Source organism: Aspergillus chevalieri, chromosome 2 (assembly GCF_016861735.1).
Source record: "Aspergillus chevalieri M1 DNA, chromosome 2, nearly complete sequence".
In the NCBI taxonomy this organism is placed as follows: Eukaryota; Fungi; Ascomycota; class Eurotiomycetes; order Eurotiales; family Aspergillaceae; genus Aspergillus; species Aspergillus chevalieri.
Window position 1 is genome coordinate 4,148,096 of NC_057363.1, and position 27,206 is coordinate 4,175,301.

At 49.0% G+C, this 27,206-nt stretch overlaps 8 protein-coding genes across 8 annotated transcripts; 5 read left to right on the forward strand and 3 right to left on the reverse strand.

Annotated features, from left to right (window-relative positions):
* Positions 1-1,236: 1,236 nt before the first annotated feature.
* On the forward strand, positions 1,237-2,502 carry ACHE_21421S (3' exoribonuclease family protein; the record flags this gene model as incomplete). The annotated part of the gene is made up of 1 exon (XM_043275502.1): positions 1,237-2,502. The coding sequence occupies one exon, from the start codon at positions 1,237-1,239 to the stop codon at positions 2,500-2,502; it is 1,266 nt and encodes a 421-aa protein (XP_043134485.1).
* Positions 2,503-2,670: 168 nt separating this feature from the next.
* Positions 2,671-4,620, reverse strand: ACHE_21422A (aspartic endopeptidase; the record flags this gene model as incomplete). Its single annotated transcript, XM_043275503.1, has 1 exon — positions 2,671-4,620. The coding sequence occupies one exon, from the start codon at positions 4,618-4,620 to the stop codon at positions 2,671-2,673; it is 1,950 nt and encodes a 649-aa protein (XP_043134486.1).
* A 289-nt stretch (positions 4,621-4,909) lies between these two features.
* cyp1 (putative peptidyl prolyl cis-trans isomerase (CypC)) lies at positions 4,910-5,504 on the forward strand (the record flags this gene model as incomplete). The annotated part of the gene is made up of 3 exons (XM_043275504.1): positions 4,910-4,942; positions 4,995-5,036; positions 5,097-5,504. 3 exons carry the CDS (start codon positions 4,910-4,912, stop codon positions 5,502-5,504), a joined length of 483 nt encoding a protein of 160 aa, XP_043134487.1.
* Positions 5,505-6,457: 953 nt separating this feature from the next.
* MRS6 (putative Rab geranylgeranyl transferase escort protein) lies at positions 6,458-8,317 on the forward strand (the record flags this gene model as incomplete). Its single annotated transcript, XM_043275505.1, has 4 exons — positions 6,458-6,531; positions 6,588-6,706; positions 6,776-7,771; positions 7,953-8,317. The coding sequence occupies 4 exons, from the start codon at positions 6,458-6,460 to the stop codon at positions 8,315-8,317; spliced, it is 1,554 nt and encodes a 517-aa protein (XP_043134488.1).
* Positions 8,318-12,129: 3,812 nt separating this feature from the next.
* Positions 12,130-13,773, forward strand: gfsA (glycosyltransferase family 31 protein; the record flags this gene model as incomplete). The annotated part of the gene is made up of 1 exon (XM_043275506.1): positions 12,130-13,773. One exon carries the CDS (start codon positions 12,130-12,132, stop codon positions 13,771-13,773), a length of 1,644 nt encoding a protein of 547 aa, XP_043134489.1.
* Positions 13,774-20,124: 6,351 nt separating this feature from the next.
* Positions 20,125-22,083, reverse strand: ACHE_21426A (DUF803 domain protein; the record flags this gene model as incomplete). The annotated part of the gene is made up of 4 exons (XM_043275507.1): positions 20,125-21,648; positions 21,713-21,805; positions 21,857-21,994; positions 22,042-22,083. The coding sequence occupies 4 exons, from the start codon at positions 22,081-22,083 to the stop codon at positions 20,125-20,127; spliced, it is 1,797 nt and encodes a 598-aa protein (XP_043134490.1).
* A 533-nt stretch (positions 22,084-22,616) lies between these two features.
* VMA4 (H(+)-transporting V1 sector ATPase subunit E) lies at positions 22,617-23,443 on the forward strand (the record flags this gene model as incomplete). Its single annotated transcript, XM_043275508.1, has 3 exons — positions 22,617-22,646; positions 22,731-23,242; positions 23,293-23,443. 3 exons carry the CDS (start codon positions 22,617-22,619, stop codon positions 23,441-23,443), a joined length of 693 nt encoding a protein of 230 aa, XP_043134491.1.
* A 355-nt stretch (positions 23,444-23,798) lies between these two features.
* ACHE_21428A (uncharacterized protein) lies at positions 23,799-26,132 on the reverse strand (the record flags this gene model as incomplete). Its single annotated transcript, XM_043275509.1, has 7 exons — positions 23,799-24,443; positions 24,491-24,644; positions 24,695-24,773; positions 24,827-24,947; positions 25,010-25,062; positions 25,120-25,221; positions 25,280-26,132. The coding sequence occupies 7 exons, from the start codon at positions 26,130-26,132 to the stop codon at positions 23,799-23,801; spliced, it is 2,007 nt and encodes a 668-aa protein (XP_043134492.1).
* Positions 26,133-27,206: the final 1,074 nt, after the last annotated feature.

Below are 27,206 nucleotides of genomic sequence, written 5' to 3' on the forward strand. Positions count from 1 at the left end.
AGAATTTTCTGTGAGGAAAGAAGCACCAGGGCGAGAGGGATGATAAGAAGAGCGACAAAAATGCATCAGAGTGGATGAAACTCGGTCAGACCCGACACAAAGGGAGGTCACTCTCCTGAGGACGAAATTTGCAAACCTGCAACATATGACACTTGTACGGGCTATACGACGGGCTGGCTGTGAAATCCGCAGTTGCTAAAAGAAGATATTCGTCCGTGGGGTTATAGATATACAGGATTCGACCCAATGTCAAAGGGGACAAGAATGGCAACAATCGGTTATTATGACATGTAGTCGTTCCCCACCAGCAACCTTAACATTATTGTCCGAAGACAGGCGCGTCTTTTGACAATGAGGGGTTGTGCTTATCGTCTATCCCATACGGCAGGTTTAGTGCATCCCGCGATGATTATGGTCGTTTTGCATGATGGACGAATTCTAATAAGCAGAACCCCGCACGCATATACCCCTTGATAATTCGATTTCTGGAATTTTTTTTTTGATGCATGCTTTGCACTACGATCATAGTGGAATTCTCGGCATCACAGCCATCGGCGGACCCTTTTCTTAGGGCGAGGCGAAGCGATGATCCTTCGCGAGGCGGCCAACACAACCATCTGGTCACTTGGTTGCTTTTGACATGAGACCAGTTTGAGTTGTCTGACTGACTTTATTTGACTTTACGGGCTTCTCCGGAATCCTTTTCTTTGGTCTTGTTTCTGGGGACTCTTTGTATGTCTATGTCCGGACATCCGGGTACTCTGCACGAGTACCTGCTGTGAGAAGTATGGATATGATTTTGTGACTGCAGTACTCCGTACTCCATATAAGGAAAATGAGACGTTGGATACTGTGATAGACTCGCGGAGAATTCAACAAAATGAGCCAACAGCACATTAGGATCTTCACAAGCAATTATTTCGTGCTCCAGTACTACGGCGAACTCCGTACAGATCAAGCGCAGGGACTTCAGGAGTATGGCACTAGGGATATCGGAACAGGAGCACGAAATCAAGGAATGATCGGGCTGAATCAAACTGACACGGTCCAAGATATGCCGTTCGGTACTCCGTAGAAGGCCTCAACGTGAGACCCCACACCGCCTTTGATAGGAAAATATTCTGCCGCTTCATCGAGCGTCTTTTCCGTAAAATGACATTCCTCTCATCGTCATTCCATAAAAAGCTCATTTAAACTCGCCGAACATCTGGCTTCTAGTCAATCTCTTCTGCCAAAATGGCCCAAACAGCGGCCACCACAGCCCCCCAACAGCAACCGACTCCACCATCGCTCGCCCTGCCCCCATCGCAATTCGCCCGCCTTCAGCCCCATGCTTACCTTCTCGCCCACCTCTCTCCTCCCGCGTCTAGCAAACAGCCCTCGATTCGGGCCAATGGCCGCTCGCCGCTACAGTTTCGGGTTACCTCGGCCAATGCGGGATCTTTGACGCACACGAACGGTAGCGCGGTTGTGCGGGTTGGCGATACGGCGGCGGTTTGCGGCGTGAGAGCGGAGATTTTGCATACGGATGATATCGCCTCGTGGAGTGTGTCGAGACCAACAGCTCCGGAGAGTAATAACAAGCGACGCAAGTTGGCCGATACAAACCAGAAACTGAGCCAGAAGACCGCGGATGTTGGAACACGGAACATCGAGGAGGATGACTCTGAAGACGACCAGGAGGATGAGTCTTACATCCAGGACTTCAACCTGCTCGTGCCCAATCTCTCTCTGAGTACCGGCTGTGCACCGGGTTTCCTCCCCGGCGCGCCGCCGTCGTCTCTGGCACAGGCACTGTCGCATCAGATTCTGTCGCTGCTGCATAGCTCACGCTTGGTCCGGGAAGACGATTTGCGAATCTGGTACCAGCCGCCGGATTTGGGGGCGGAGGATTTAGAGCGCCACAACGAGAATGAGCAGATGGACGTTGACGCGGCTCACGACGATCAGCAGCAGAAGAACCGCGAGATTAAAGCCTTCTGGGTCCTCTACATCGATATCATGATCATCTCTCTTGCTGGGAATCCTTTTGACGCTGCTTGGGCCGCGGTTGTGGCCGCGTTGCGTGATACGAAGCTACCTCGGGCTTGGTGGGACGAGGATAACGAGATGGTGCTGTGCTCTGAGGCTGTGTCGGAGGCTAAGAAGCTCTCTCTGCGTGGCATGCCGGTTGCCAGTTCGTTTACGGTGTTTGAGGCCGATGCTGCGGCTGGGTGGAGGGCGGTTGTTATTCCGGATGCCGAGGAGGAAGAGGAGATTGATGAGGCTAAGCGGAAGGGACTTCAAAGGAGGTGGATTCTGGCGGACCCCGATGGGTATGAAGAGGGATTGAGCCAGGAACGGGTTAGTGTTGTTGTTGATAAGAAGCGGGATGGGAAGGTGGTTATTGTGAGGATGGAGAAGAATGGGGGCTGGGCTGTTGGGCCTAAGGAGTTGAGACAGTTGATTGATGTCTCTGCGCAGAGATGGGATGAGGTGAAGCGGATTCTTGAGCAATGTTGAGTGGTGCATATGGTTTACATGCACGGATAATTAGACAAAAGTAATGATACCATTTCTTCATTCGATTTATTATACAATACGCATATCTGCGTTGTTTTAATGTCATGAAGGGAGATTGCATTTCAACTCATTACAAAGGTCATCCATCATTTTGACCTATCTTTAGGCCTACAAACTCGCTGTTGCATTCGCACTTGCATCTGCTGTCCTAGGGCTCCGCCGGAGTCTCTTTGCAGGTGGTTCACTATCTTGCTCGAGAACAACAGTAGGGACCTTCACGGGCTTGTCCTGATCCTCGTCGCCTGAACGGTCTGACAATGAGCTCTGCGATTTGTCGGTCTTGCCCTTGGACTCGCGACTGGGCTTTCGGGGGAGTGAAATGGAAAACGAGACCAGATTCAAGTCATGACTTTTATCCTTCTTTTTCTTGCCATCTTTCTTGGTCGAGCCACCCCCTCGTGCTTTAGCAGCCTCAGATCCCTCACCGTCGTATTTCCCATCCTTGTTCTCCTTTTCGTCAGCTTTTTTTTCGGGCGTTTCAAGCTTCAGTGCACTAGCGTCGCCGGACAGGAGTCGAAGGAAGACGCTCTTGGTGTTCTTCTCTTTGTTCTGATCCTTTTTCTCCTTGTCATCCCCGGTCTTCTCGTGCTTTTCTTCTTTTTCGTCCTCTTCCTCCACCTCTTCCGCATCAGAGAATTCCCACATGTCACGGGTTTCTTTTCTGAAGAAGGCGGTTCCCCATAAGGAAATCAGGACACCCGGGACCAAGTACAAGAGGGCTGGTTGGGCATGCTTGGAATACTGCATGGCGAGAAGAGTTGTAACCATTCCGGAGATGTAGCCGATAACGCTGGCCTTGAAGTATGTCTTTGGGAAAGCCCGAGCATCGTGGTACGGAGGCTCCAGCTCAGGTCCTTCTGGCTTAACTGCTCCTGTCCAGAACCGCTCTCCCCAGCCTCCAGTCGCAGTTTGGTATTGGGGCTTGACGAAAGCTTCGCCTTTATCTTCTGCTTGCGCTTTTTGCAAGCCCTTTCGCTTGTAATAAAGGTAAAGGTCGAAGCGCAGTGCCAAGCCTAGCATCATGCCAGGAATGACAATGTCACCTAATCCCAGCATTGCCAGAGAAGTCGTATCGGGAGCTTCGCTAGGAGCGGGAGGGCGAGGAAATAGGAGCTTGATCGGGATGTCCAGCTTTGTCGCAACTGTTACCATCAATGGGGTGAAGAAGACGAAATAGATATCGTAGAAGAACAGAGAGCCCAGAATGAGCGAGCCTGTCCAGAACGTTGATGGTGACATGAACTGTAGGGCACCGTAGCAAAAACTGAAACCCAGAAAGTTGGTCAACCACCAAGGCTTCGTCAGGAAAGCAAAATAGCCAACTGCAAAGAGTCCCACAATAGCACTGAGAAGATCTGACAAGCCCAGGCGACCCTTTGCGTCGAATAGACCACGCACATGAGCGCGAATCTTAACCCGTTGGTATGCGAGGTCACGATAGAACCAAAGTGTTGCTAGTACAAAGCTGGGAAATGGGATGCTTCCAAGGACGCCCGGTAGGGGAGACTTTCGAACCTCAACGGTCTCTGGGCCGTCGCCAACTGTGAAGACGCGCTCCGACTGGTTGGCTTTCCAGATCTTCCCACCTTGGTGATACTGTTTGGGAAAGATGAATGAGCGGAACACCGTGAGACTGTCCTTGAGGAACGCAACGGCGAAGAACAGCCCCATCTGAGAGAAGTAGAAGCTCAAGATCTTGTTCAGAATAGCCGGGTCTCCCAACCACTTGATAACCAGATACAAACCACCCAGTGTCAATCCAGCAGTCAACGGGAACATCAAGGCATCTGAAGGTTGGAGACCTTCCATCTTCGGCATAGAACTCTGTTCTTCGTCTTCATCTTCGTCGTCCGTTTCGCGTCCGCCCTTCTTTCCTTTCTTCTTGGGAGGTTTCGCAGCAGATGAGGGTCTCGATAGCGATGCGTGAGCGCCAATATATATCGGGAAAAGAGCAGAAACAAGGAGATGTCCGTATGTAGGCAGGAAGGGTTTGAGGACGGTAAATTGGTAGATGACTTGCCCCAGGAACTCCGCGACGGGGCTCACTTCGTCGGCCATGTCAACTCCGATTGCCTCGAGGGGCCTTGAATATGAAAGCGTTTGTTGATTCGAAAAAAAAAAAATTTTTGCTATATATGGTCCAGTATGCTCATAATTTGTCTTTAGTCCATGGTGGCAGGTTTTGCGTCACTTTATGTCTGTTGCAAGGAAGCTCTTCGGGCAAAACATAGCTAGCTGATGCCAAGACCGAATCTCTCCCCGCCGCCTTGTCGGAGAGTCTGGACAACGCGGTCTATCGCAACCGCCAACAAGAACTGTGCTGCTCTCCTTACAGAATCTATCTACTATGGCGACCGATGTGGCTTTTGATACGAGCATGGTAATGCTCTCTGATTGAGTCTGTATTGAGATTGGATACTAACAAGCTGCAGGGCTCATTTACGGTAGAGCTTTACAATGAGCATGCGCCCAAGGTCAGCACGCTGTCTACCAAAGTGAATCCGCATTGCGCTAACATTCAGGCTCTTCAATAGACATGTAAGAACTTCGCAACGCTTGCGCAGAGAGGCTATTACAACAACGTCATCTTCCATCGCATTATCCCCAACTTCATGGTCCAAACCGGTGATCCTACCGGCACCGGCAGAGGAGGAAGCTCGATCTACGGCGAGAAATTCGAGGACGAGATTCAGCAAAACTTGAAGCATACGGGAGCTGGAATCTTGAGTATGGCGAACAGTGGACCCAACACCAACGGCAGTCAGTTCTTTGTCACTCTTGCGCCAACGCCTTGGTTGGACGGAAAGCACACGATCTTTGGCCGAGTGAAGAGTGGAATGAGGGTCATCCAGCGCATGGGACTTGTTAAGACGAATGCTGAAGACAAGCCGGTTGACGAGGTCAAAATCATTCGGGCCAGGGTTATAGAAGCAGAGGAGTGAAACCGGCGTCAGAGCACATTTTCCGAGACAACTGGAACGGCCCTAAAGTGTCTGGGGTCTTTGCAGTGCCGTGCTAGATACCTCTTGTGATTACAGAAGAGGCTTTATTCCAGCCTAGGTTGGCAGCGCATTACCCATACCAGCCGCAAGCAGAGTTTCGCTTCGAGACAGAGGAACGCATCTACATAAATCCAGGCCAGGCCCTGACGCATGCTATACTACGAGGACTCAATATACTTGGAAGACCAAAAACTGCCGCTCCAAGCATATAGAGAATAGCATAGATGGAATGTATCACTACAAACGAACTGCTTCTATCAGGCGTTTCCAATCCAGAGCAGCAGATACAGAGTGACTAATCCGATCTACCACTCCCATAGTAGAACAAGACCAGTGAAGGCTCGTAGAAAAGCGCGAGCTGCGATGCTAAAAGGCAGCATGCAGAGCACGGGGGAGTGGTTGGTGAGAAGAAACTCTGACTTGTCGTGGGAGAAAACCTTTTCAAGTGGTTCACGATGTCGGTCTAACCGCATCGGGTATGGTACACTGTAGTTGTCGCCGTACAAATATTGGCACTGAAGAACATCCAACATGTTATAAATAAAGGAGAATCCTCAATGTTAGCATATTCGTATAACGCTACTATATCACACATCCATTAAAATATACATTTAAAAGCTGCTCTTCCAGGGTGGCAGTTCAATTGCGGAGTATCGACAGCCGAAATTAAGTCACGTGTCGTACCGCTGCGGGGCGTATTTCTGCCAAAGCTCTTCGCTTTTGTGTTCTTCTTCCGCAGAAAAATCTGGTGCAGATGATCTTCCATGCACTCATGGGCGGGAGGTCCTGTTCGAATGCCTTTCACCCAACGTGATGAAAGTTGGGCTGCACCATAACTAGAACATTGACACTTACTTTTCTGACAACTTTTGTTCTGCACCAGCCTTACCGGGATGGAGTCACTGGCAGAAACGCCATGGGATGTGACCATCTCTGGAACCGGCTTGGGCCAATCGCTGCTTGCGCTGTGAGTTAAACCGGATATATCTACTTTGTCGTGCTGCACCACTAACTGTACATCAGGGCCCTTTCCAGGTCGGATAAGAAGATTCTTCACGTTGACAAATGTCCATACTATGGAGGTTCCGAGGCTGCCTTTAGCCTCCAGGAAGCCCAGGAATGGGCCGATAATGTGAACGAAGGTGTGTTATAATTCCCTTACGCATCAAGAGATCATAAGGAGCATTCGCTGACTGGTGCCAATAAGCTAGAGCCCGGGCAATCCCCTTTTGAAGATGCAGAAGTGCACTCGCCCTCGGATTCTCGGCTGTCGTCCTCTCGGGCATATACCCTCTCATTGTCACCACATCTGATCTACTCTCGCTCGCGATTATTGCCGACATTGTTGTCCTCCAAGGTCTACCGGCAACTGGAGTTCCAGGCCGTCGGAAGCTGGTGGATTTTCAGGCCATCTGAGGCGAATTCCAACTTGTACCGTGTTCCAAGCAGTCGTGAAGATATCTTTGCGGATGACTTCATATCTGCCAAGTCTAAACGGACCTTGATGAAATTCCTTCGTCACATTGGTAAACCTCCACGGGAGACTGAAGGGGAGACTGAAGGTCAATCCGAGGAAGAGAACTTGTCGATGCCATTTTCGGAGTATTTGAGTTCCAAATTTCAGGTGCCAGCGGAGCTCCATGACCCTTTGCTCTCGCTCTCCCTGTCTCAGGCGTCCGCCCAGCAGACGTCGGTTGAGTACGCGGTACCCCGCATCAAGAGGCATTTGGCGTCAATTGGTGTCTTCGGTCCCGGTTTCGGGAGTCTGTTAGCCAAGTGGGGAGGTGGCTCTGAGCTTGCTCAAGTTGGATGTCGAGCCCTTGCAGTCGGAGGCGGCGTGTATGTCTTGAATGCAGGCATCGAGTCAATCGCGAGTCCCTCGAATTTCGACAATGGAGATGATGCGCGTATGCAGATCAAGCTCTCCAACGGCGAGTCAATCCGGACCAAGTTTGTGGTTGGTTCCCACTGGGATCTTCCAGGGCAGATGGGCAATGATCAGCCGTCTTGTGAAAAAGCAGCTCGATCAATTTCCGTCGTCTCGTCATCTCTCGAAAGCTTGTTTCCCATAACGGCAGAAGGAGGCCCACTTCCTGCTGGTGCCGTTGTAGTCTTTCCGGGAAGCTCTCTGGGTCAAGCAGAGGATTCCCGGCCGGTCTATCTTCTGATCCACTCGAGCGAAACTGGGGAATGCCCTACTGGACAAAGTAAGTTACCTACGAAGCTCCCCACCTCCCCAATTGCTCATATGATGAATATCTTTTTATCAAACCTTATCTACATTGCCTGTAACAACATTGATGAAAATTATAATCTGATCATGAGCCATCTCTTCGAGATATTCACTTCGAATTGATTTCAGTTCAGCTGGCTAACTTGCTTTCTCAGGTGTCATTTATGGTAGCGTTCGCCTTTCTGGGCCTCAAGGGTATAGTCTTCTCGAGACAGCTATCCAGAAGCTCCTTGAGTCAGTGGGTGATGCAGAAGCCAAAGTCCTGTGGTCTTTGCGGTACACGCAACTCGGACGGGTCGGCGACGTGATTGACGCTGCCCAAGCTCTCAAGTCAAGCTCCCCTTCCGAAAGTATGATTTGCTTCCCGCCGCTTAGCCTCGATCACGCGTTTGATGATGCGTTGCTCGAAATGGTTAAAGAGGCGTGGAAGATCGTCCAGGGAGAGGAAGCGATTGACGAAGACTTTATGAAGTTTGAAGATCGCGAGGGCGTTGGAGACGAGGAGACTCGTAGTCCATAATCACAAACTTACCTTTACTCTCAATTGTTCTTTGTATAGAAATTCTCGTACCTGTAAGGAAATGTTGGGTGCCTTGCATGAAAACTGGTCCATCGAAACGACATCCCACAGGAATATTCCGACTCGACTCGCGTTGACTACTATTTATGGCATGACGACATGTTTCCCTTTTTAGTCTGTCATTGTGCGTCTTGTTTCGCCACTGCAGCGGGACTGCGCCGCGGTGTCCACGTAAGATGCCATTTTTGCGAAACAACTGAGCGCTTTCTTTACAGGAACGCAGTATTGGGGTAATTTGCATACGGATTGTAATATCGATATCCAGGTACTTGTATATCCCTCGGGAACATCCGAGCTATTGCATTAGGTCTGGAAATATGGTGTACAGGCAACAAGATATAAGCCTGTTGATTGGGCGAGATAACTCTGAAACTGAACAAGCATCATATGTGGCTATCTACACGCGAAGGATGAAGGATGAAGGGTGAAGCTTCTATGGTGGAATATGTTCCCCTCTATGAAATTTAATCTTCGGACATCAAGCAGTCCTGCGTCTCAGTTCTTGTTAAATGACATTCTCCAGTGGTCAGCGAGCATGCCGGATATAGCTACAGTACTCCGTATCGAGAGCGCTCTTGCATAACGTCCATATATTGCATAAGTCGACAGAGAACAGTTCGGATATCGATATTTACAGTACTCCCAAATGTCCGAATGTACTCCAGACTATAGGTTAACGGAAGATGTGGAGATGTTTTAGATCTAAGTACGATGACAACTGCATCTATCATTCTGAAACAACCCACAGATTAGATCTGTTGAAGTGTCGATGACGTAGAGGGCTACTGGTCCAATCTATGCCAGACAAAATTGGCATGTTATACAGAGAGCAATTGCTCTGTACACTGCATGAGCATGTAGGGCTTGCTGTAGGAGCTTTGGCCAGCGTGGGTTGTGTTTTGGATACATGTGCTCCGTAGCTTAATCTCCGGTGTTTGTGTCTGCATCTATAACTTGTACGGAGTATTCTGTGCGTTTCATATGTACTGTAGTCCATCGTTAGAGTCGATGTAGATGTATGGCTCTATGCGGGGACCCCACAGTGCTTGTTGATATGGTGAGACCCTTGATGGGGCAGTATAGGGTACACTGGATCTATGTGCTTGTGCTCTGAGACATTTCCACTATGCCTAGAAATGGAGTGTATATTTGAGGAGATCGTCCAATGGATGACGATGCATCTAAACCCGGTTTGGATATGACGTGGTGTATCTGATTATTGCAATGGATTCGTTTGTAGAGTACGTAGTCGAGTGGCAGTGGCTGGTCATGCAGTTGAGTTTGACCTGGATTCCGGGGATTCTCAAGAGTGGAGTCATATATTACGAAGGCTGTACTCTGCATATTTAGAATTAATGAGAAGCCTCGTAGTTCAGTCCTTTCTGAGGCTCGAAGCTCCTGGTAACACTACAACATACAGAGTACTATGAACAGCTACTGAACGTTTCCGGATTAGGAAAAAGCGTACTCGGCGGACGGACCATATCAATCAGCCAAGTGGATTGACCAGGGCTGATGCGTAAGTCTCGCCCTGGCCAGCGTACAGTAATGTACTTACAAGTACAAAAGACTCGTACTCGACCCTTACGGTCAGGGTCCAGATCGGCAAAGTTCTGGAAGTCGGAAACCGACAGAGATTTTCCCGATTGGGAGAGAACGGAAGGACCCTGAATGGAACTATACTGAATTCAGCGCAACGGATGCAGATCAGGGGTATACATACGTACACTTGCTGTGTGCATGTACAAGTACTTGTACTTGTAATTGTACACTGACAGCTAGCCAAGAGCCGGATTCGAGCTTAATCGGTTGTTTGATAAGCCATTAACGCAGCCACCATTGGATGGACCAACAGGGTAGGTGTCGCGAATATTCCGCCAACGCAAGCAGCGGCTGCTCTGACGACATTTGCAGGGTGTACTCCGTATTGTATTGTAAATGCCAAGGCACCAGGATAAATAAGGATCTGTGCTCTGTGGGCTGTGATTGGGGTGATTTGATGTGCCGTGCTGCTGGAACAGCTCTTGTTCTATTGCACAGCATTTGACGCGTAGCCCTGGTAAGTGTCATGTTTGAGGTTTATTTGTGCTTTCTACACAAGAGAATACCGTAGAGATGAATATACTAGTACCCAGATCTAGTATTCTTACCGTAGTACTTTGTATCCTATCCTATTTTGTACTCCAACGTATTCATTCCCTCTACTCCGTACAGTACAGAGGGTACTCTGCTCAATGCTGAGTGCGATAACGTGTGCAGGGACACGCGGCCCGTGGAACCCTCGCGGGAAAGGCGGTCTGTGAGTGGTGGAGTGGACGGGCGGTAGCGCCGATCTCAGGGGTCTTTTTTTCTTGCTTTTTCTTCGCTTTACCAGTACCGTCCATTACCGATTGTTACAGAGTACAACAACGAAACACACAAGGGTTGCATTGGTTTGTATTCCAGAGGTGACAGATGCCGGATGGGGAGGAGGACAAGACGGAGAAGATAGGTAGGTAGTATATAGAAGACTCTCGGAAATACACCACCCACCAATGGAACACAGGGGAAATCTACAGATACTTGTAGTATGGGGAAGACTATCCGAAAAAGGAATGACGAGAAAGGCCAGGTGGCCACTGAACATTCCAGGAATCCGGAAGCAACGCGGAAACAAAACTAGAGGCTGGAGAAGAGTTCTCAGGGACTAACTGTCATTTCCAGTTCCTACTCGTTAGTGTGGTGCCCTATGATAGTAGGGTTGGATAGGGTGGTTGGTACCGGGATCAGCAAGTGTATCTGAATCGAACATCAGTATCCGAGGTTAGAGTAGGATAATCATCCAAACCACCGTAGTACTCTATCCAGCGCTCATCCAGAGTACATACTTTTCTGTACCCGGTGTGGCCAGAGAGGCAAACGGCGATATAGATAGTACTCCGTACTCTGTAGACGCCACCACCAGATGCCAAATTGTATTACGCTCATACGGGGACATGGGGTCTTGCGTATACCTGGGGTAATTTACACTTGCAAATTACGGTGTATTACCGATATCAAGAATATCCAGAATTTCTATACTCTGTAGACACCCAGGATACTCTATCAGAACTGAATAGTAACAATATGAACAATATGCTTGTTGAAATGAACTCAACGAACCGAATTCATAAATCTCTATTTTTACTGCTTATCACCGTAGCGAGAGGCAAATAGAAAGCGGCCATTGTTGCGGCCGATGCTACAGTGTGGTACCGTAATTACACGGCCCCAGCGCAACCCGTGGTCCATTATTCGGCATTCCCACTTGGGATCGTTTCTTCTTCTCTTCTCATTTTGTTCTCCTGTTCCTGTTTTCTTCTTCTTCTCTTATTCTCCCTTCTTCACTCCCATCCTCTCTTCTTTTTTTACTCTCCCTCGGGCTCATCTTTCAAGCCTTCTCATCTCCTCGCTCATCCCTCTCCTCCCCCTCCCCCGGCTCGTCACTAGCCCTGGGCTCCTAGTCCCAGTTGTGCTCTGCTTTTCCCCTTCGGTGACCTTTGGATCGGTTCTTCGTCCAGGACCTGCGACACGGTCCGAGCACTTTTTATCAGTCTCTCGTTGACGCTCCTTCGAATCGTGAATTTGCCCATCCACTCTTTCATATAAACGACCGCTTTTTCTCCCTTCAAACATCCGTTCGTTTCGGTGACGGCTGTGCGACTACGACAGCTGGTATTGATGTGTTATTGATTCTATCCAACGACCTATAATATCTTGATTATTTCCTTTCTATGCTCAAAAGTTCCCTACGTCCTAATTCATCCGTCAAAATGCCGATGTTGCGACTGAAAACAATCTTCCCCCTCGTGGCCCTCTTCTCTATTGGGTTCTTCTTCTGGGCCATGGAACGGTTTGATCGCGCTGCCTTCGTCCGATTCAAGCATCCCGTGGATCGCGTATCAACACCACCTCCTACCGCGCCTCAGATTCAGTTGCAACAGTCTGAAACTCCTCACCCCTCTTCCTCTTCCTCGTCCTCGTCCAAGGCCTGCGAATTCGAACCCGCTGGTCCCCCGCCGATGCCATTCACCGAATGGATTGAGCGCAAGAACTACACCCGCATGTACTTCCGTCCTCACCATGTGAACCCCAGAACTGAGTTCCGCTCCCTGGAGAGCATCGACCAGCCGGTCATGCCGCCCATGACTGTCTTGGAACGTGGCACTATTGTTTCGCAAGATAACGAGAACCCTAGCCTGCCCTGCCCATCGGTGATAGACGTCGATGTGGCTGCTGATGACACTATGGACGAGACTTCGAAGATGCTCTTTGGTTTGGCCACCACGGCTGATCGTCTGGACCGTCTCCTTCCCTCTCTGCTCTACTCCTACGGAGGCACCAAGGCTGGTCTGGTCGTTCTCGTCCCCGAGAGCGACGATGATATCCCCAAACAGGAGACCTACTTCCGCAACCGTGGCTTGGACGTGCGCTTGATCCAGTCTCCTTTGGACTTCACTGCTCGTTACTTCGGTATGGTCGAGGCATTCGCCAACATCATCCGCACGGAGCGTCCTCAGGTTCAGTGGCTTGGTTTCATGGATGATGACACTTTCTTCCTGTCTCTCCCCACCATTGCTGAAGAGCTGAAGCTCTTTGATGTGAACAAGAAGCACTACATTGGTACGCTCTCTGAGGCCAGCTGGCAGGTTGACACCTTCGGTCACATTGCTTTTGGTGGTGCCGGTGCCTTCGTCTCGAAGCCGTTGCTCGATGTCCTCGAGACTTATTACGACGAGTGCCAGTCGTGGGGTGAGCAGCCTGGTGATCAGAAGCTTGGTCAGTGCATTCAGCGCTTTGGAGAGACCCCTCTTACTCTCTGGCCCTCTCTGTTCCAGATGGACATGAAGGGCGAAGTCGATGGTGTGTACGAGTCTGGTCGCAAGATTGAATCTATGCATCACTGGAACAGTTGGTACACCAAGGACGTGGTCAAGATGGTCACCGTCTCAGCTGCTGCTGGTCGCAAGTCGGTCCTCCGCCGCTGGGTCTTTGACCAGGAAGAATACATCAACGAGGCTACTGGTGGCTCGATTCGCCAGTTCTGGGTCTTTACAAACGGTTACTCTCTTGTGAAGTACACTTACGATGAATACACTCCCGACGACGCGATCAACTTCGACCAGACCGAGAAGACCTGGGAAGAAGACCCTCGTGGCTACGAAGCTCGTCTTGGTCCCCTCCGTCCTAAGGACCAGGAGGGTGTCACCAAGGACCGGTGGTTGCTCAAGGAAGCGTTTGTCGTCGGAGACAACGTGCACCAATGGTATGTGCGTGAAGAGGATGAAGGCCACAGCGTGATTGAAGTTGTCTGGCTCGGCCCCAAGGGCGGTGGTGGTGCTGGTGTTGGTCCTGGTGGATATCTCAAGGCTCCTTAAGTATAACAGCTTGATGAATTAGAAAAGGGCTCTGATACTGAGGCTGGTCCTTGGACATATGTGAAAGCTTTTTTTTTTTTAAACTTCTTCTTGCACATGATTTCTTTTTTTTTTCTTCTACTATTACCTTTTTCTTTATACTCTTTTTTTATGTTTTCATCTCCATCATTCTCTTATGATTTTCAACCCGTCGATTCACACCACCACCGGACCCGAAAGAGACGAGAGCAGAGATACAGACGCTGTTGCATGGATGTGGTTCCTCTTCTCCAAGAACTGATTTGCTTGGCATCCAACATTCTTGATTGTTGATTTAATTCGGCGTTGCATTGGCGGAGTCCCGAATGGCGCAGTTGATGATCGGAAACAGGTGTGGTTTTATATCGTCGTTCACGTTGCACTTGCTTTGAATTGAGTATCATGATCAATCCTCCACTTCTCGAGTCATTACCTTTTCTTTTCCACTCGTGTTCTTTGGCTTTTTTTGCTTTGACGAGGCACATTTCTATGTATGCATTTGTAAAAATAGACGCTTCTGGCCAGAGATGGTCTCTACATTTTCCTTTCATTTTCATTTTCTGGAGATTAGCGTTAAATTTATGCAGAATATTACGATCCAGACTAGAATAGTGGTTCCCAATATCGTACAAGCTGAAATCAGGAGTTGCCACGGGGTGAGCAGAAAACCCGATTCAAGGAGGATTGCCATGATCTTCTGTCGTGACGTTCAAGGAAGGATAGCCTCATAATGATTCCATTCCATCCTTGGCCAGGTCTGTCATGTGCCGGGCTTGTCCCACTACTCCGGCCAATCAGGGGGGCAGTCCCCGCAGCTGAATGCGGTATTGTGTATGTTTGCCTCATCGAGTATTCAGTATTCCTTGTTACTGTCAAGGAAATACGAATGAATATTAAGATATTAAGAGAAGATATGCTAAAGAGCCCACATTAGTATATCTTCCTCGTTACACTCTGTACTTGTACACGTACAGACACTACTATGTATAGCTGTAGATCCGTACAATACGGTACACGCGTAACGCCCCACGCCCGTGACGACACGTGACGCACGTGACACACCGCCTTCCCAAGGCAAGAGCCACCATGCCCTCTTCGAACTCCTCCCGTTTTTTTCCCTCTTTTTTCTCGTTCTGAACCCAAACCCTGCGAAGCAAAACGCGTTACTCGATTTGGTCATTTCCTCCAAAGCATCATTCCTCTTTGGGCACTGCCTGTTTCGTCCATTAATCAACTGTGCTTGATACTTGACTATCTTTTTGATATACCCTTTTGGCCTCTCTCCCCTTTAATTTTTTTTCTCTCTCTTATTCCTTTCGTTTTCGGTTACTCGCTATCATGGCCGACATCACTGCCGTCGGTGAGGAGAACCCTTCTCCTACTCAGGATGAGCTGCAACAGGCCGCGGCCGGTAACGGCGCTCCTGATAACCGCACTCCTAAGCGTCGTATGAGTGACGATGAAGAGGACGAGGAGAAGCAGGGTCGCGAGCGCAGAAAGATTGAGATCAAGTTCATTCAGGATAAGTCGCGTCGCCACATCACCTTCTCCAAGCGGAAGGCGGGTATCATGAAGAAGGTATGTTACCATCGCGTTCCTTTGGTTCTTTGTCCTTTTCTCTCTTTCTATTAAGCTTGACTGATGCTAATTCTTGTAGGCATACGAATTGTCCGTCCTCACAGGCACTCAGGTGCTGTTGTTGGTCGTGTCCGAGACCGGCCTGGTCTATACCTTCACCACCCCTAAGCTCCAACCATTGGTCACCAAGGCGGAGGGCAAGAACCTGATTCAGGTAAGTACTTTGCTCCTGCGTGTCAATTAACTGTGTCCTGACTTATATTCCTTGTCCAGGCTTGCCTCAACGCCCCCGACCCTACCACCAGCGAGAATGGCGTCGACGCCCCCGAGGTCCCAGCGGAGACCCCCGAGGATGTCAACCACCCCAACGTCAACGCTGCCGCAGCCCAGCAGACCAACATCCCTCGTCCTACCGGAATGCATCCCGGCTACATGACCAACGAACAACAGCAGCAGATGGCCTACTACCAAAACCACCTCCAGCAGCAACAGCAGGCCGGTGGGCAGTACCCCGGCATGTCTGTCGGTGGTCGCATGCCTACGCAGCACCAGCCTACTGCATAAACTTATTTACTCTTATCTACGCTCCCACGCACCTCCTCTTTTGTTTTCTCTGCATATGGTCTTGTTTTTAGTAGCTGAGGAGTCCAGAGTTCAGTTGTTTTTGCCTTCTTTCTGCATCTACCCTTTATTTACCCCTCCCCCTCTCATTATCTTCACTCTCCCTTGACATTTGATACCCGACAATCCTGTTGTTCAACCCATCATCGCATGAAAACGGGTCCTATAAATATAATGCATCCCCCCTGTTTACTTTCGACTGCGAACGAAAACATGCAAACAAGAGGAACAGCATGGACAATTGTCTCTTCCTGTAATCTCGTTTAAGGCGTCGATGAGTCTGGCGTTTACATACTCTGCTTTGGAACGCGTGACGCCTTTTGACCGTTTATTGAAAGCGATACAAAAAAGACAAAAAAAAAAGTCAATCCACTGCAACTCTGCATGATCAGGTGCAATGACTGGATCTGGACTCCGAGGTTGATTTGGTTTATCTGCTACTCTGTTCTTCACATCTCCTAATCATCTAGACGACTGGTGGAGGTGCCGGTGTTTCTGGTGCATTTCTTGTTTCTCTGGCGAAGTGGTTTATTTATCTATTTATCTCTTTATTTCAAAACTGCTTTCTCCTTTCATCTTGACTTTCAGGTCGTTTTTTTTTTTTCCTGCCGTTTAACTCAATTTGATTCTTGCTGCGCTGCGTTTATGTATGCCCTTCTGATGATCTTGGTCTGTCTTATTCTACCATCAGTCAATGGAAAGTGGTAGATAGGATCTATTGATATTGAGGGCTATGAAGGAATGGTCGTTTCTCTTTATTTGATTGGGCTTAGTAGTTAGTGGTGTTATTTGAAAGGACTGGATTTTACTATTCACTTTGGTCATGTTGGTAACCGTATGTGTACCGTTCATCTAGCTTTTGGATGTCTTCGGTAGACATCTAGTATGAGCATGCTACTAGGCTGTAGTGCCCATTTCTCCATGTCGAGACTGATCACCAAAACGTTTGGTCGTCGCATAGGTATACTTGCACTTTGTTTAATTTAACGGACTCGGGAATTTGGGTGACAGGAGCGGAGGTACTGATGTACAGACAGACGACAGCAACGTATAGGGTTCCTTTGCTAATGAATCTCATAGCGGGAGCAGGAACTGCTCATCTGGGCTTTGTGAGGGTCCGGCGTTATAGAGAGTGTCGCATTCCTTCGCAATGGGCTCCTGGCCCTAAGAGTGACAATTGGTTTTTCTCGGATGCCTCATTCTTGACGACAGAACGTTAGCCACACACTGTATCAAGAGAGTGGTACTTTGTAAAGTAGACTTGGATATACTTTAAGCATGTATGGCATCACTCCGTACATATCTCAGAGATAGCATTGCCCTCATATCAAAACAACTGCTGGCAATGGCTTCATGATGGACTGCTTCGCTCCCTTGACGCTGATGGTCTCGTTCCATCCTAACTTGTAGGTCATGAGTGCCAATGCCTTCTTTGCTGAGATATCCACCTAATCTAGCAACAGCCTTTCCCAGAGCCTCTTCTCGGTGGTCTCCTAAATAACATCCATTCCTCTTCCATCTCCATGAGCACTTTGCGGCCGGAGGTTTAGAGGGGGCACATTGTTTTGCTTTATCTTTGACGTCTTGTATGACGTGGTAAACAGTCTGACTGTTGGCCTGGCTTCGTGAGTGGTGTGTTCCGTCAATTTCAGCACGACTTCTCGTGTTCGTCGCAAACAGATGTCGACATATAGTTCCCATGATTATCCGGCGACAATTATTTTGAGGTAATGTATTTATTCCACCATCCCACTTAAACGCACAATAATAATGGCAATGGCTCATGAGACATATTGGGCTTCGACAGATCTCAGTACCTTTTGGGTCCATCACTTGTACCTTCTCGGGGGGGCCAAAACAAACTCATGTGCCACCATATATTTTGCTCCAAGTGGACGTTCGGCTACTCGTTGAGTCGTTTGACTGCTCATTAATGCCATGGGGTAAATGTGCGCAACTTCAACGTTTCGTTCGCACTTTGAGGAGAGAAAGGCCACTTCCCTGTGGCCTTGCCCGTCATATCACGTAGGAATTTGTGGCAGTTGAGTCACGATTACTGAATGAAACCATTTCTAGTATGGAATTCGTCATGGCCATTAAAGAGATGCCACATCCAGCCGTCGATCAAACTTTCTCATTGACCCAGCAATTGCAGGCTTATACTGGTCCGGTTACCGCGGGTAAACAGAGTATACTGTTGAGTGTCTGTCTAGATATTTGTGTAGGATAGATATGCCGCGCCGGATTTCGTTTGAAAGTTCAAATGGAATACGCGACAAGAATTAGGACGGTGAGCTAGCTTGCTGGTTTTTGGCTTGTAATAACGGGCTCTTGAACACGGATTGGCTCAATGCGGGATCCATAATTCTGACATTGAAGGCGCTTTCATGTTCATTGCACTGTGATCATCAACCTTTTCTGCGACATGTGCTAGCCTTATCCATAACCTTTCAGCCGGCCTCGGGGGGCAGTCAAATCGCAGTCGTCGTTGTAGACATGGTCTCTGTAAGCAGCGACGGACGGAGCGCCAAGGTCCTGGCGTTTGCAATCCCTTTTCGTGTCCACCATAGACAAGCCATCCTTCCGAAATCACGATTTCCTTAATGCCCAGCTTCTCCTCTGCTCTGCAAATGTTGAGCAGTATCTGCTGGGCGCGCCTGGATGCATTAGAAAGCTCTGTGACTGTAACACTCTTCTTATTCCTCAACACATCCTCCACAACCTTTTCCTGTAGCACTTGTTGGTTTCCGTTATCGATTACTTTGAGATCGCTTTGATCCTTAGAAACAATGGATGAGGGTGTTTCTGGGCGGAAATTTGTGTAAGGATGGTGTGGAAACGGCGTCTCGTGGTGACGACGTTTGTGACGATGGTCACGCTGGATGGAGGCCCTTTCGCGGCATGCAGCCGCCACATCAACCAAGCATGAGAGCTAATTAGATAATTGCTGAATAACCTGATACTCACTGCACTTCTTTTTCTTTGAGGCTGGTTTATAGGGCATGTTCTTCACAATAGGATGCTGCATTTCAGTCCACTGAGAATGGGCCATGTCATCATATAAGACATTTTTAGGTGGATGTTTTTCCAAAAATCCAGAAAGAGGAGGAGTGAGCCCATGGTTTTCCTTAAGATGATTGAGAGTGTACTGTGAGGTCTTCATGGTGGTTATTGAGGGGATCTAACGATCTATCAATTGTCATAGGCGCTGATGAACTCAGAATCTCAGTCTGAGATGGGATCGAGGCGAATTCCAACAGAGACGTCCCACTTTTTGGAAGTTAACGTTGCTTTCAGGTCCCTCTAGTTGGTCGGACATGTTGAATTACTCTCGATGAGGACCTTTAGACATATATTCTCATTGTACTCAAAGACCGTTCTCATCAGTACAGTATCCAACAGCAAATGCGTGTTGTTGGTAACGCTGTTTTTCGACTCATTCCTGAGTCTTGTTTCTTAAAGGAGAAAGGCAACTTCTTCTCCACCTTTGCTGTGTAGGGACTTGTAGCCGGTATTTGAACCATGACCACTAATGTCACTGTTAGTATGTATACAAGGGACAATCAAGACAAGAATAGGATTTGCTTACAGCGTCGCGATGTCAATATTCGAGGTAGATTATTGCGCCGCTCTATATGTTTTGAAATAAAATTTCACTTTATCTAGTTGATACGAGGCTTTTCTAAAAAGCCAAAATCGTATGAGGGCTCTGCCACAGTGATTATAGAAAAGCGCTCTTATAGATGGCTTTACAAGTTCGGCTTGGGTAAGCAAGATGAATCCTCTGAGGATCCATTCGAATCAGAGTAAAATACTGCTTAGCCAAAGAAAAATGGTGGGAAAGGTATTTAGTGTGGATAGTACGTGGACGCTTGAGGTTATATATTTAGGGTGGCATTTACCACCGTGACACCTCATCAACATAGTACAATGAGGGACTATACCCAGATTCCAATGGGTTAACAAGCAATTGAATTCATCATCTACCGTATTATAAACCAATTTATCTAACCAAAGTAGTAAACTAAACCTGTCTACTCCAATCCATATTGTACAAGCCAAGGGTATTCGTATTGATAATCTATAATAGGGTATGAATTATATGAAACATCCAAGCAAGCCGCCAAACTATAATCACGATGGTGAAGGACCGCGATTCTCAAGATCCGGGGAGCGCTCGCGGTCATTCCCCAATTGCTGTCGCTGACCGGTCCAGCGGGAGAGGAATTGAGCTCCGGTTCTCCAGGCATTAGCTAGAGGGTTCCTCGGACCAGCGAGGAAGCGGACTCTAGGTGCGGGTTCGTTATTAGGGTCAGGTTGTTGTTCTGGTGATGGTCGTTGTGATCCTCGGAAAAGCTGGTCGTTTCGTGTGTCTTGGGTGCCGTAGCTGACGTTGACACCGTTGGATTCCCACTGTGTCTGCGACTTCAGAGGTGAACTTGCACTCTCCGATGCAGGCGATCTCTGCTGCGACTTGCCCTCGCGGACGGATGGGGGAATTCGGCGTGGGTCCCAGTTTCTGTAGTTGAGGATAGGGTTGGTAGTGGAGCGTTGTGACCGGCGCAACACGCCGTTTCGCAGTGTTGCATAAGTACCGCTTTTGCTTCTTGGTCGCGCTGGAATTGGGTTGGTAGGACGATAGAAAGGTGACGATGGTGAGCCCGGATATTCTGAGTCATCGAGCTCTGCCCAAATGGACGCCGAATCCAAGTCGGGGGCTGAGGGCCGATGCTGCGTAGGTGCAAATGAGGAAGGTAGACTGGGTGTTCGTCGATGAGTAGACCTGCGCTGCGGTGGAGCTGCCTGTAAAAGCGGTTGGCGCTCGTCAGGCTGGCCTTCCTCGCCGTCCAATCCTAAACCATGCAGATGGTTCTCCTCCATGACGGCCATTCCCGGCCCTAATCCTGTCTGGGAAGATCCAACCACAGTAACAGCAGCATGGTTGTCAATGTCTTCTAACCGCCACGAGAGGCAAAGCACTCCGTTCAATAGAATAACCGTACCAAGGGCAATAAGTCCCGCGTGGAGTCCGCCCAAATCGGACACCTGCCGAAAGTAGATGAGACCGTCCAATATAGCAATGATGTTGTAGATACAAAACACAAAAGGATAGAGCACGCTAGTACTGCAAAGCTTTAGACCGCGGTGGAGGAAAAACAGCTGGGAGAGGGCCAAAGCGACCACGCCAATCAGAATTATCCATGATTGCCATCGGTTGAACTGGTTGGTGCGGTATACGATAGTGCGGACTAGCAGCTCAACAGCCGACTTGGCCAGCAGCAGGGTGTGAGCCGACAAAATCCCACTAACCAGACCAAAGCACATTCCCCGTATGAGCCGGATGCGACTGTGGACCACCTGTAGACGCCGTGCACTCGAATGCCTCCAACGGGGCGAAGAGGAGAGAAGCCTCAGCATTCGAGAACCCGCTAAGATCCCTAGCATGAGGATGACAGTTCCTGCGACCCATAGTATAAACGGATGGCGCTGCAGGAGCATCAAAAGCTGATCCAACGTATGTGGTGGTTCCCCAATTGCGCCAAACGTGGCGATCAATATCGCGCCGATGCAGACCAGGATGGTACCGAGTAAGGAAAATCTAGTAAACGCTTCACCAAGGATCACGGTAGCGAAAATGGTATTGAAAACGAGACCGGACTATCACGTGGCTGAGTATCAGCAGAGAATCAAGGAGAGATAAGGGGTTCGCTGTGATACTAACGGCTTGAAGAGTCGAGAGAACCGGGAGCGGAAGGGTGGTGATTTGAATTGTACTCCCGACGATGTTCGATACAACGAACATCAGCATGCCCAACTGTAGACGTCAGAATAATTTTATATGGTTGCAATATCGCAGGAGGCATACCTGCCATCTTCGACGCTTGTACGGGGGTCGGCGGATTTCGTACGGATCCTTTTCGTCTTCGAGGATATGCGACTTGCGCTGAAGGGTCAGACCGATAGCCTGGACACTGGTCGAGATCAACCCGACAAACACTCCGACCTGAATTGTCAGTTGAAGGCTCCTTACGGGACAGAAGAAAGACGAACCGCGACGCTCCCTTGGGGAGACAAGTCACCAAGCTTCCCCATCACGAAGTAATCGCAGGCATTGGAGGATGTCGCAGGACCGTATAGTAATGAAAACGCCAAAGACCGAGGCAAGGGGAATTATCGATAAACAGACGCCATCGTCAGGACGAATATGAATGATGGGATGGATGAACAAGGGAAGTTCTGAAACAAAGAGCGAGCGATAATAGAGGTGGATGGTGGTGACTTCATGCGGGAACGCCGTTCCTGAGGCTTAGTTAGACAGTCAGCCGATCCACCACTTCACCCATCCTCGTCACTACCGGTACACCTCCGACCTCGACCCTGTTATAGCTACAGAAGCAACAATAATTACAGGAGCATAGATTTGTGAGGCATGTAAGTGAGAGAGATACCATCTAACTATTACTCGATTCGAGCATTCTCTCGCTATTGCTTAATGCCACTGTGACCGCAACGACTGACCTTATCACCTCCCAGCAGCATTCCGCATCGGGAGCGTGACATCTCCCATTCAATATCGATTTCAATTCCTATTCTTCAAGACGAGTCTTCCTAATTAAACCGCCAAAATGTCGCAACATGCCCTCTCAGACGACCAGGTAGGCCACGTCCGCCCTCTCCCACTGTGTTATCACACCCCCCCCCCCGGGAACACCAAGCATTGATAGCCATGGATATAACAGGTCGCGGGCGAGCTCCGCAAGATGACCGCCTTCATCCACCAAGAAGCCCTGGAAAAAGCCCGTGAAATCAACATCAAAGCCGACGAGGAGTTCGCCATTGAAAAGTCCAAGCTAGTCCGCCAAGAAACCGCCGCCATCGACACCCTGTACGAGAAGAAGTTCAAGCAGGCCGCCATGTCCCAGCAGATCACGCGCTCGACGCTCGCCAACCGTACCCGTCTCCGTGTGCTCTCGGGTCGCCAGGAGCTGCTGGATGATTTGTTCCAGCAGGCGAGGGAGAAAGTTACTGGTATTGCGGGTGGGGATGCGAAGAAGTACGAGGAGGTGCTTAAGGGGCTGGTCCTCGAGGGGTTGTATACGTTGAATGAGGATAAGGTTAGTGTTCGGGCACGGAAGAAGGATTATGATAATGTCAAGAAGGCTATTGAGGAGGCTACCGCGGCGTTTAAGAAGGCTGTTGGGAAGGATACTGCGGTTGAGTTGGATGAGGAGGAGCCGCTGCCGGAGGGATCGTGAGTTTTCCAACCCTACAAACGTTCATTCATATTCTAACTTATAATAGTGCCGGTGGTGTGTCTATCATCGGTGGCCATGGCAAGATCGAGATCGTCAACACCTTCGAAGAGCGTCTGCGGTTGCTCGAGATCGACGCCCTCCCTGCCGTCAGAGAGATTCTCTTTGGCAAGAACGAGAACCGGAAATTCACTGATTAGGAAGCTAACCCGTTCGTGTTTGTTTGATACCGTTTGCGTATGTTTTCAATATTTACCTGGCGTTCTAGTTTCCTCCTAGAGGCATGAATTGTATACAGATAACTAGCCAATCGTCTATATTCAGTGTAACCCCAGTTCTACTGATGCAGTATTTGTCTTGTCATCATTAGTCGTTATCATTGGCCTTATAGGTAAGGCGATATGCTCCGTCTCCCGCAAGCGATGTATTAGCTGCTAAAAATTGAAGCAGCTGCAGGCGCGTTGTGATGGTAGTCTTGACAGCTGACAATCTAACGCCGTCAGCTTGGTGGATGGGCTGCGCATAAGCCATAACAATTCATAGCAAATGCAACCATCATGAAGACTTTCCCTCGTCCATCAAGGACGACTCCATATTTCCCCCTTCCTTTGATGTGCGACCGAAATAGTTATTCATCGTATTCCCGTTATTCTCGCGCACTTCAACTTGAAAGCCCACCTTTCTGGGCTGCGGCTTTGACCGTACCGAATAAAGGACACGGTAATGCAGCGCCTCGAGGCCTTCCTTGGCGAGCGTCCGTTTAAGATGCGAGACACCCGAGTCCTCAATCGAAGTGAAGATCTTCTTGATCCGGTCCGCGAGCACATCGATCTCGGCATTAAACGCCTTCTCCGCGTCTTTTCTGGGAAATCCTAACACAGTCCAACCGGGATCAATGGCAATGTTGAGAAGGGTAATGATGGATCCGAGTTCGCCATAGTCGTACTCGGCGCAGCCTTTGCCTTTGTAGAGTTTTACGTCGAAGCGGCGGTTTCTGAGGACTTGAGTCATGCGTTTCAGGTCAAGGACCGCTTCGGGGGGTTCGTTTAGAGGCGTTGGGTCGCGTGTTAGGTAGGCGACAGCGAGACGGCAGCGTAGTAGTGATATCCAGCTTGATGTTGGGAGCGTGTGTTTGAGGAGGCGGCTTTGGAATGCGGGGTCTTTAATAGTGTCATATAGGGATGTGCAGATTCGATGTATCTGAATACTGTCAGTGGAATGTTTCTGGCCGTATTAGGATAACCTACCGTGTCATCAGTGCCGTCTTCGGGTATCGCTTCTAGTACGGTTGTAATAGTCCTTTCAACCTCCGAGCAAACAATGGTATCTTTCATTAACGAGACATCAATTGTTAAGCGGAACAGGATCACCAAAATCCGTTCCCGGGTATCATCGGCAAACCTATGGGAATCAGGACTATGAACTTGTGGGTACGTGGACATGGAACTTACAGGTCTGCTGCGCCCCGAAGCAACTCTAGGATCGAAAGCAAAGGTTTCTGGTTGTTGAACGATGTGTCCGGTGCTGACTCTGTTGCCTTGGGTTAGTTGTGATAACTCAAAAAAAAAAAAAAAGGGTCCTACGTGGATCTGGTGAAACTGGTTCTTTTAATGCCAACGCCTTAGGGGTTGCGCCCAATTGTTCAAAAAGCATATCAATGTCGTTTGGACGTATAAGCGACCTGACTCGTTCCGCAGTAGCATGCTGACCAAAATCCGTTAGCGATTGATAATAACTCCGAGACGTGTGAGCGATTTAAAACCAACCTTGAATACCCTACAATAAACTTGTCTCAGTTCGTCCCGGGGCTCAGCGGGTACTAAAAAAAGAACAGTAAGTATCAAACCCAAACGGAACCGAGCATCCTGCGACGTACCCGAATGGAAAATCCATGTGACCAGTTCATCCGGTAAAAATTGTTTTGATAGAGCAAAGTCCACAATGCCGGAATGAAACGCACGCTCACGCGAACCGGGCTCTGCAAGCTAGTCAGAGCCAACCAGATAAACGCCCATAAACGTCGACGGAACACGAACCTCGCAACACCGCCAGATATGTCCCTGGTGCCACAGAATCTCGTGGGAATTCCGGAACAGGTGGTGGAGTCACCTTATTACTGAAGAATGACCAAGCCTTTTCATGGTCAAAGGCTTCTGTCCTCCGAACGGCATCGAGTAGACGTTGCAACCCCAGCTCATCATCCTTATCACCCAGAGCGGATGTCAGCATACCCTCATGTATTTGTTTGTCCTGCTCATCGGAGCCTGTCGCAGCCGTACTCTCCTCTTCCAACTTGATCGTAGCCCTTATTTTCGCGATGCTTGCCTCTGTCTCATTGTCGTCGACTGCATCTGTAACCAATGCATCCAGCGTATTCTTGTACTTAGGAACCGAGGAATTTTTTGCATTGAATTTAGACAATTTCACATCATTTATTGACAACCGCGTCTCCCGCGTTTCACCGGATTTCTTGTCCGCAGCGTCCTTGGGTCCAGATCCAAGCTGGGCAAAAAGCTCCTCCGGAGATTCTAGCGACGCAATAGAGTCCGTATCTTCTCCATCCGAGCTAATGACGACTTCCTTCCCATTGATCATGCGCCGGGTTGAATTATCCGCGACAGTAGAATCGGCGTTTGGGAAGTTTGGCTGCGGCGGCCTCTCATCATCATCCTTCTTCACTTGCAACTTGTCTCCTCGAGCGGTAGGCAGATTGAACGACGGCGGGGAGGCATGATTTGGAAGTGATGACGATGGCGGTTCTGTCAGTGGGGAGGTAGTGGGGGAGTCGATGCTGCTTCGTGGTCTGTCGTTGTTGGTAGGACTTCCCGGGGTGTTTAGTGCGAAATCAGGACGCTTGAAGAAGTCCGCGATGCTGTGAGATGGAGGCATATCGAGACCTTATTGCACAGACTTCTTTCTTCACTCCGGGGAGATCCTTTTGCTGCGGCATATTCCTCCCGCAGCGACACGGCGGGTGACGCGCGCTGCCATCGCGAAGTCACATGACCATGAGTCAGCAATACCTTTTCCATTTTGGGACGGACCCAGTGACGAGTTGGGAGGGAGAAATGCACTGCAAAGTTTGATTTTTGTCTCTCCATCCACTGGCGGAACAGAATTGAAAGGGTTTTGTCTGACAGACTCGTATTTGGACAGCGGATGCTGGCACTGCCCGAGCATTTGCCGGCATTTGCGCAGTGAGATGTGTTGCTATAAATGGATACACTACTTTAATCTATATCGTGTTTGGAATCTCGCATCTGACGGCATTTCTACCATGGAACGAGTACGAGGCCGTGGATAGTAATGGTATTGCTGTGCACCGTACAGCCTGACTCCTTCTTGAGCATTAGTAGTATTCCTGCATTATTCCTGCTTGTTTTGGAACGGCCAGGGGAAGGTCAAAATACCGCTGATCTGCTTTGGGTTTACAACCTTGTTCTCCACTCTAGATTTCTGGGTTGACGACCGTCCATGGGGATTGTTTTGTACAGATTGATCAAATACAGAGTACTGTGGGAGGTTATATCGAAGACTTGGGGCAAATTAACTAGCAATACAGATCGAGATAGACCGACAGAGTGCAGACAGTTGGCAATATGCAGAACCTCTGTGCAGAGTGCCTTGAGTCTGCACAACAGTCTGGAGAAAGAGTGGAGGCGAGAAGTATTATGATGTATCAGGCGGAGACACCTCAAGTCCACTAAAATAGTTCTCTTTCACTGTGATTGGGTCCAGATCTTTCTTGTATTTTACGGCGAGGGAAAGAGACAAATTACTCTAAATTACCTCTTGCTCCAAATAGACTCCCTGGCGAATAACCTGACTTCCTTCGAGAACCGGCGTTGGCTGATCTTCTGCCACCTCTCCATACTTACCACTATTACTGCTGTGGAGGACTATTGTGCGCTATACTTCTTTGAGAAGCAGTAAGCACCTGGCTTCGTACTATGCCAAGCCTAA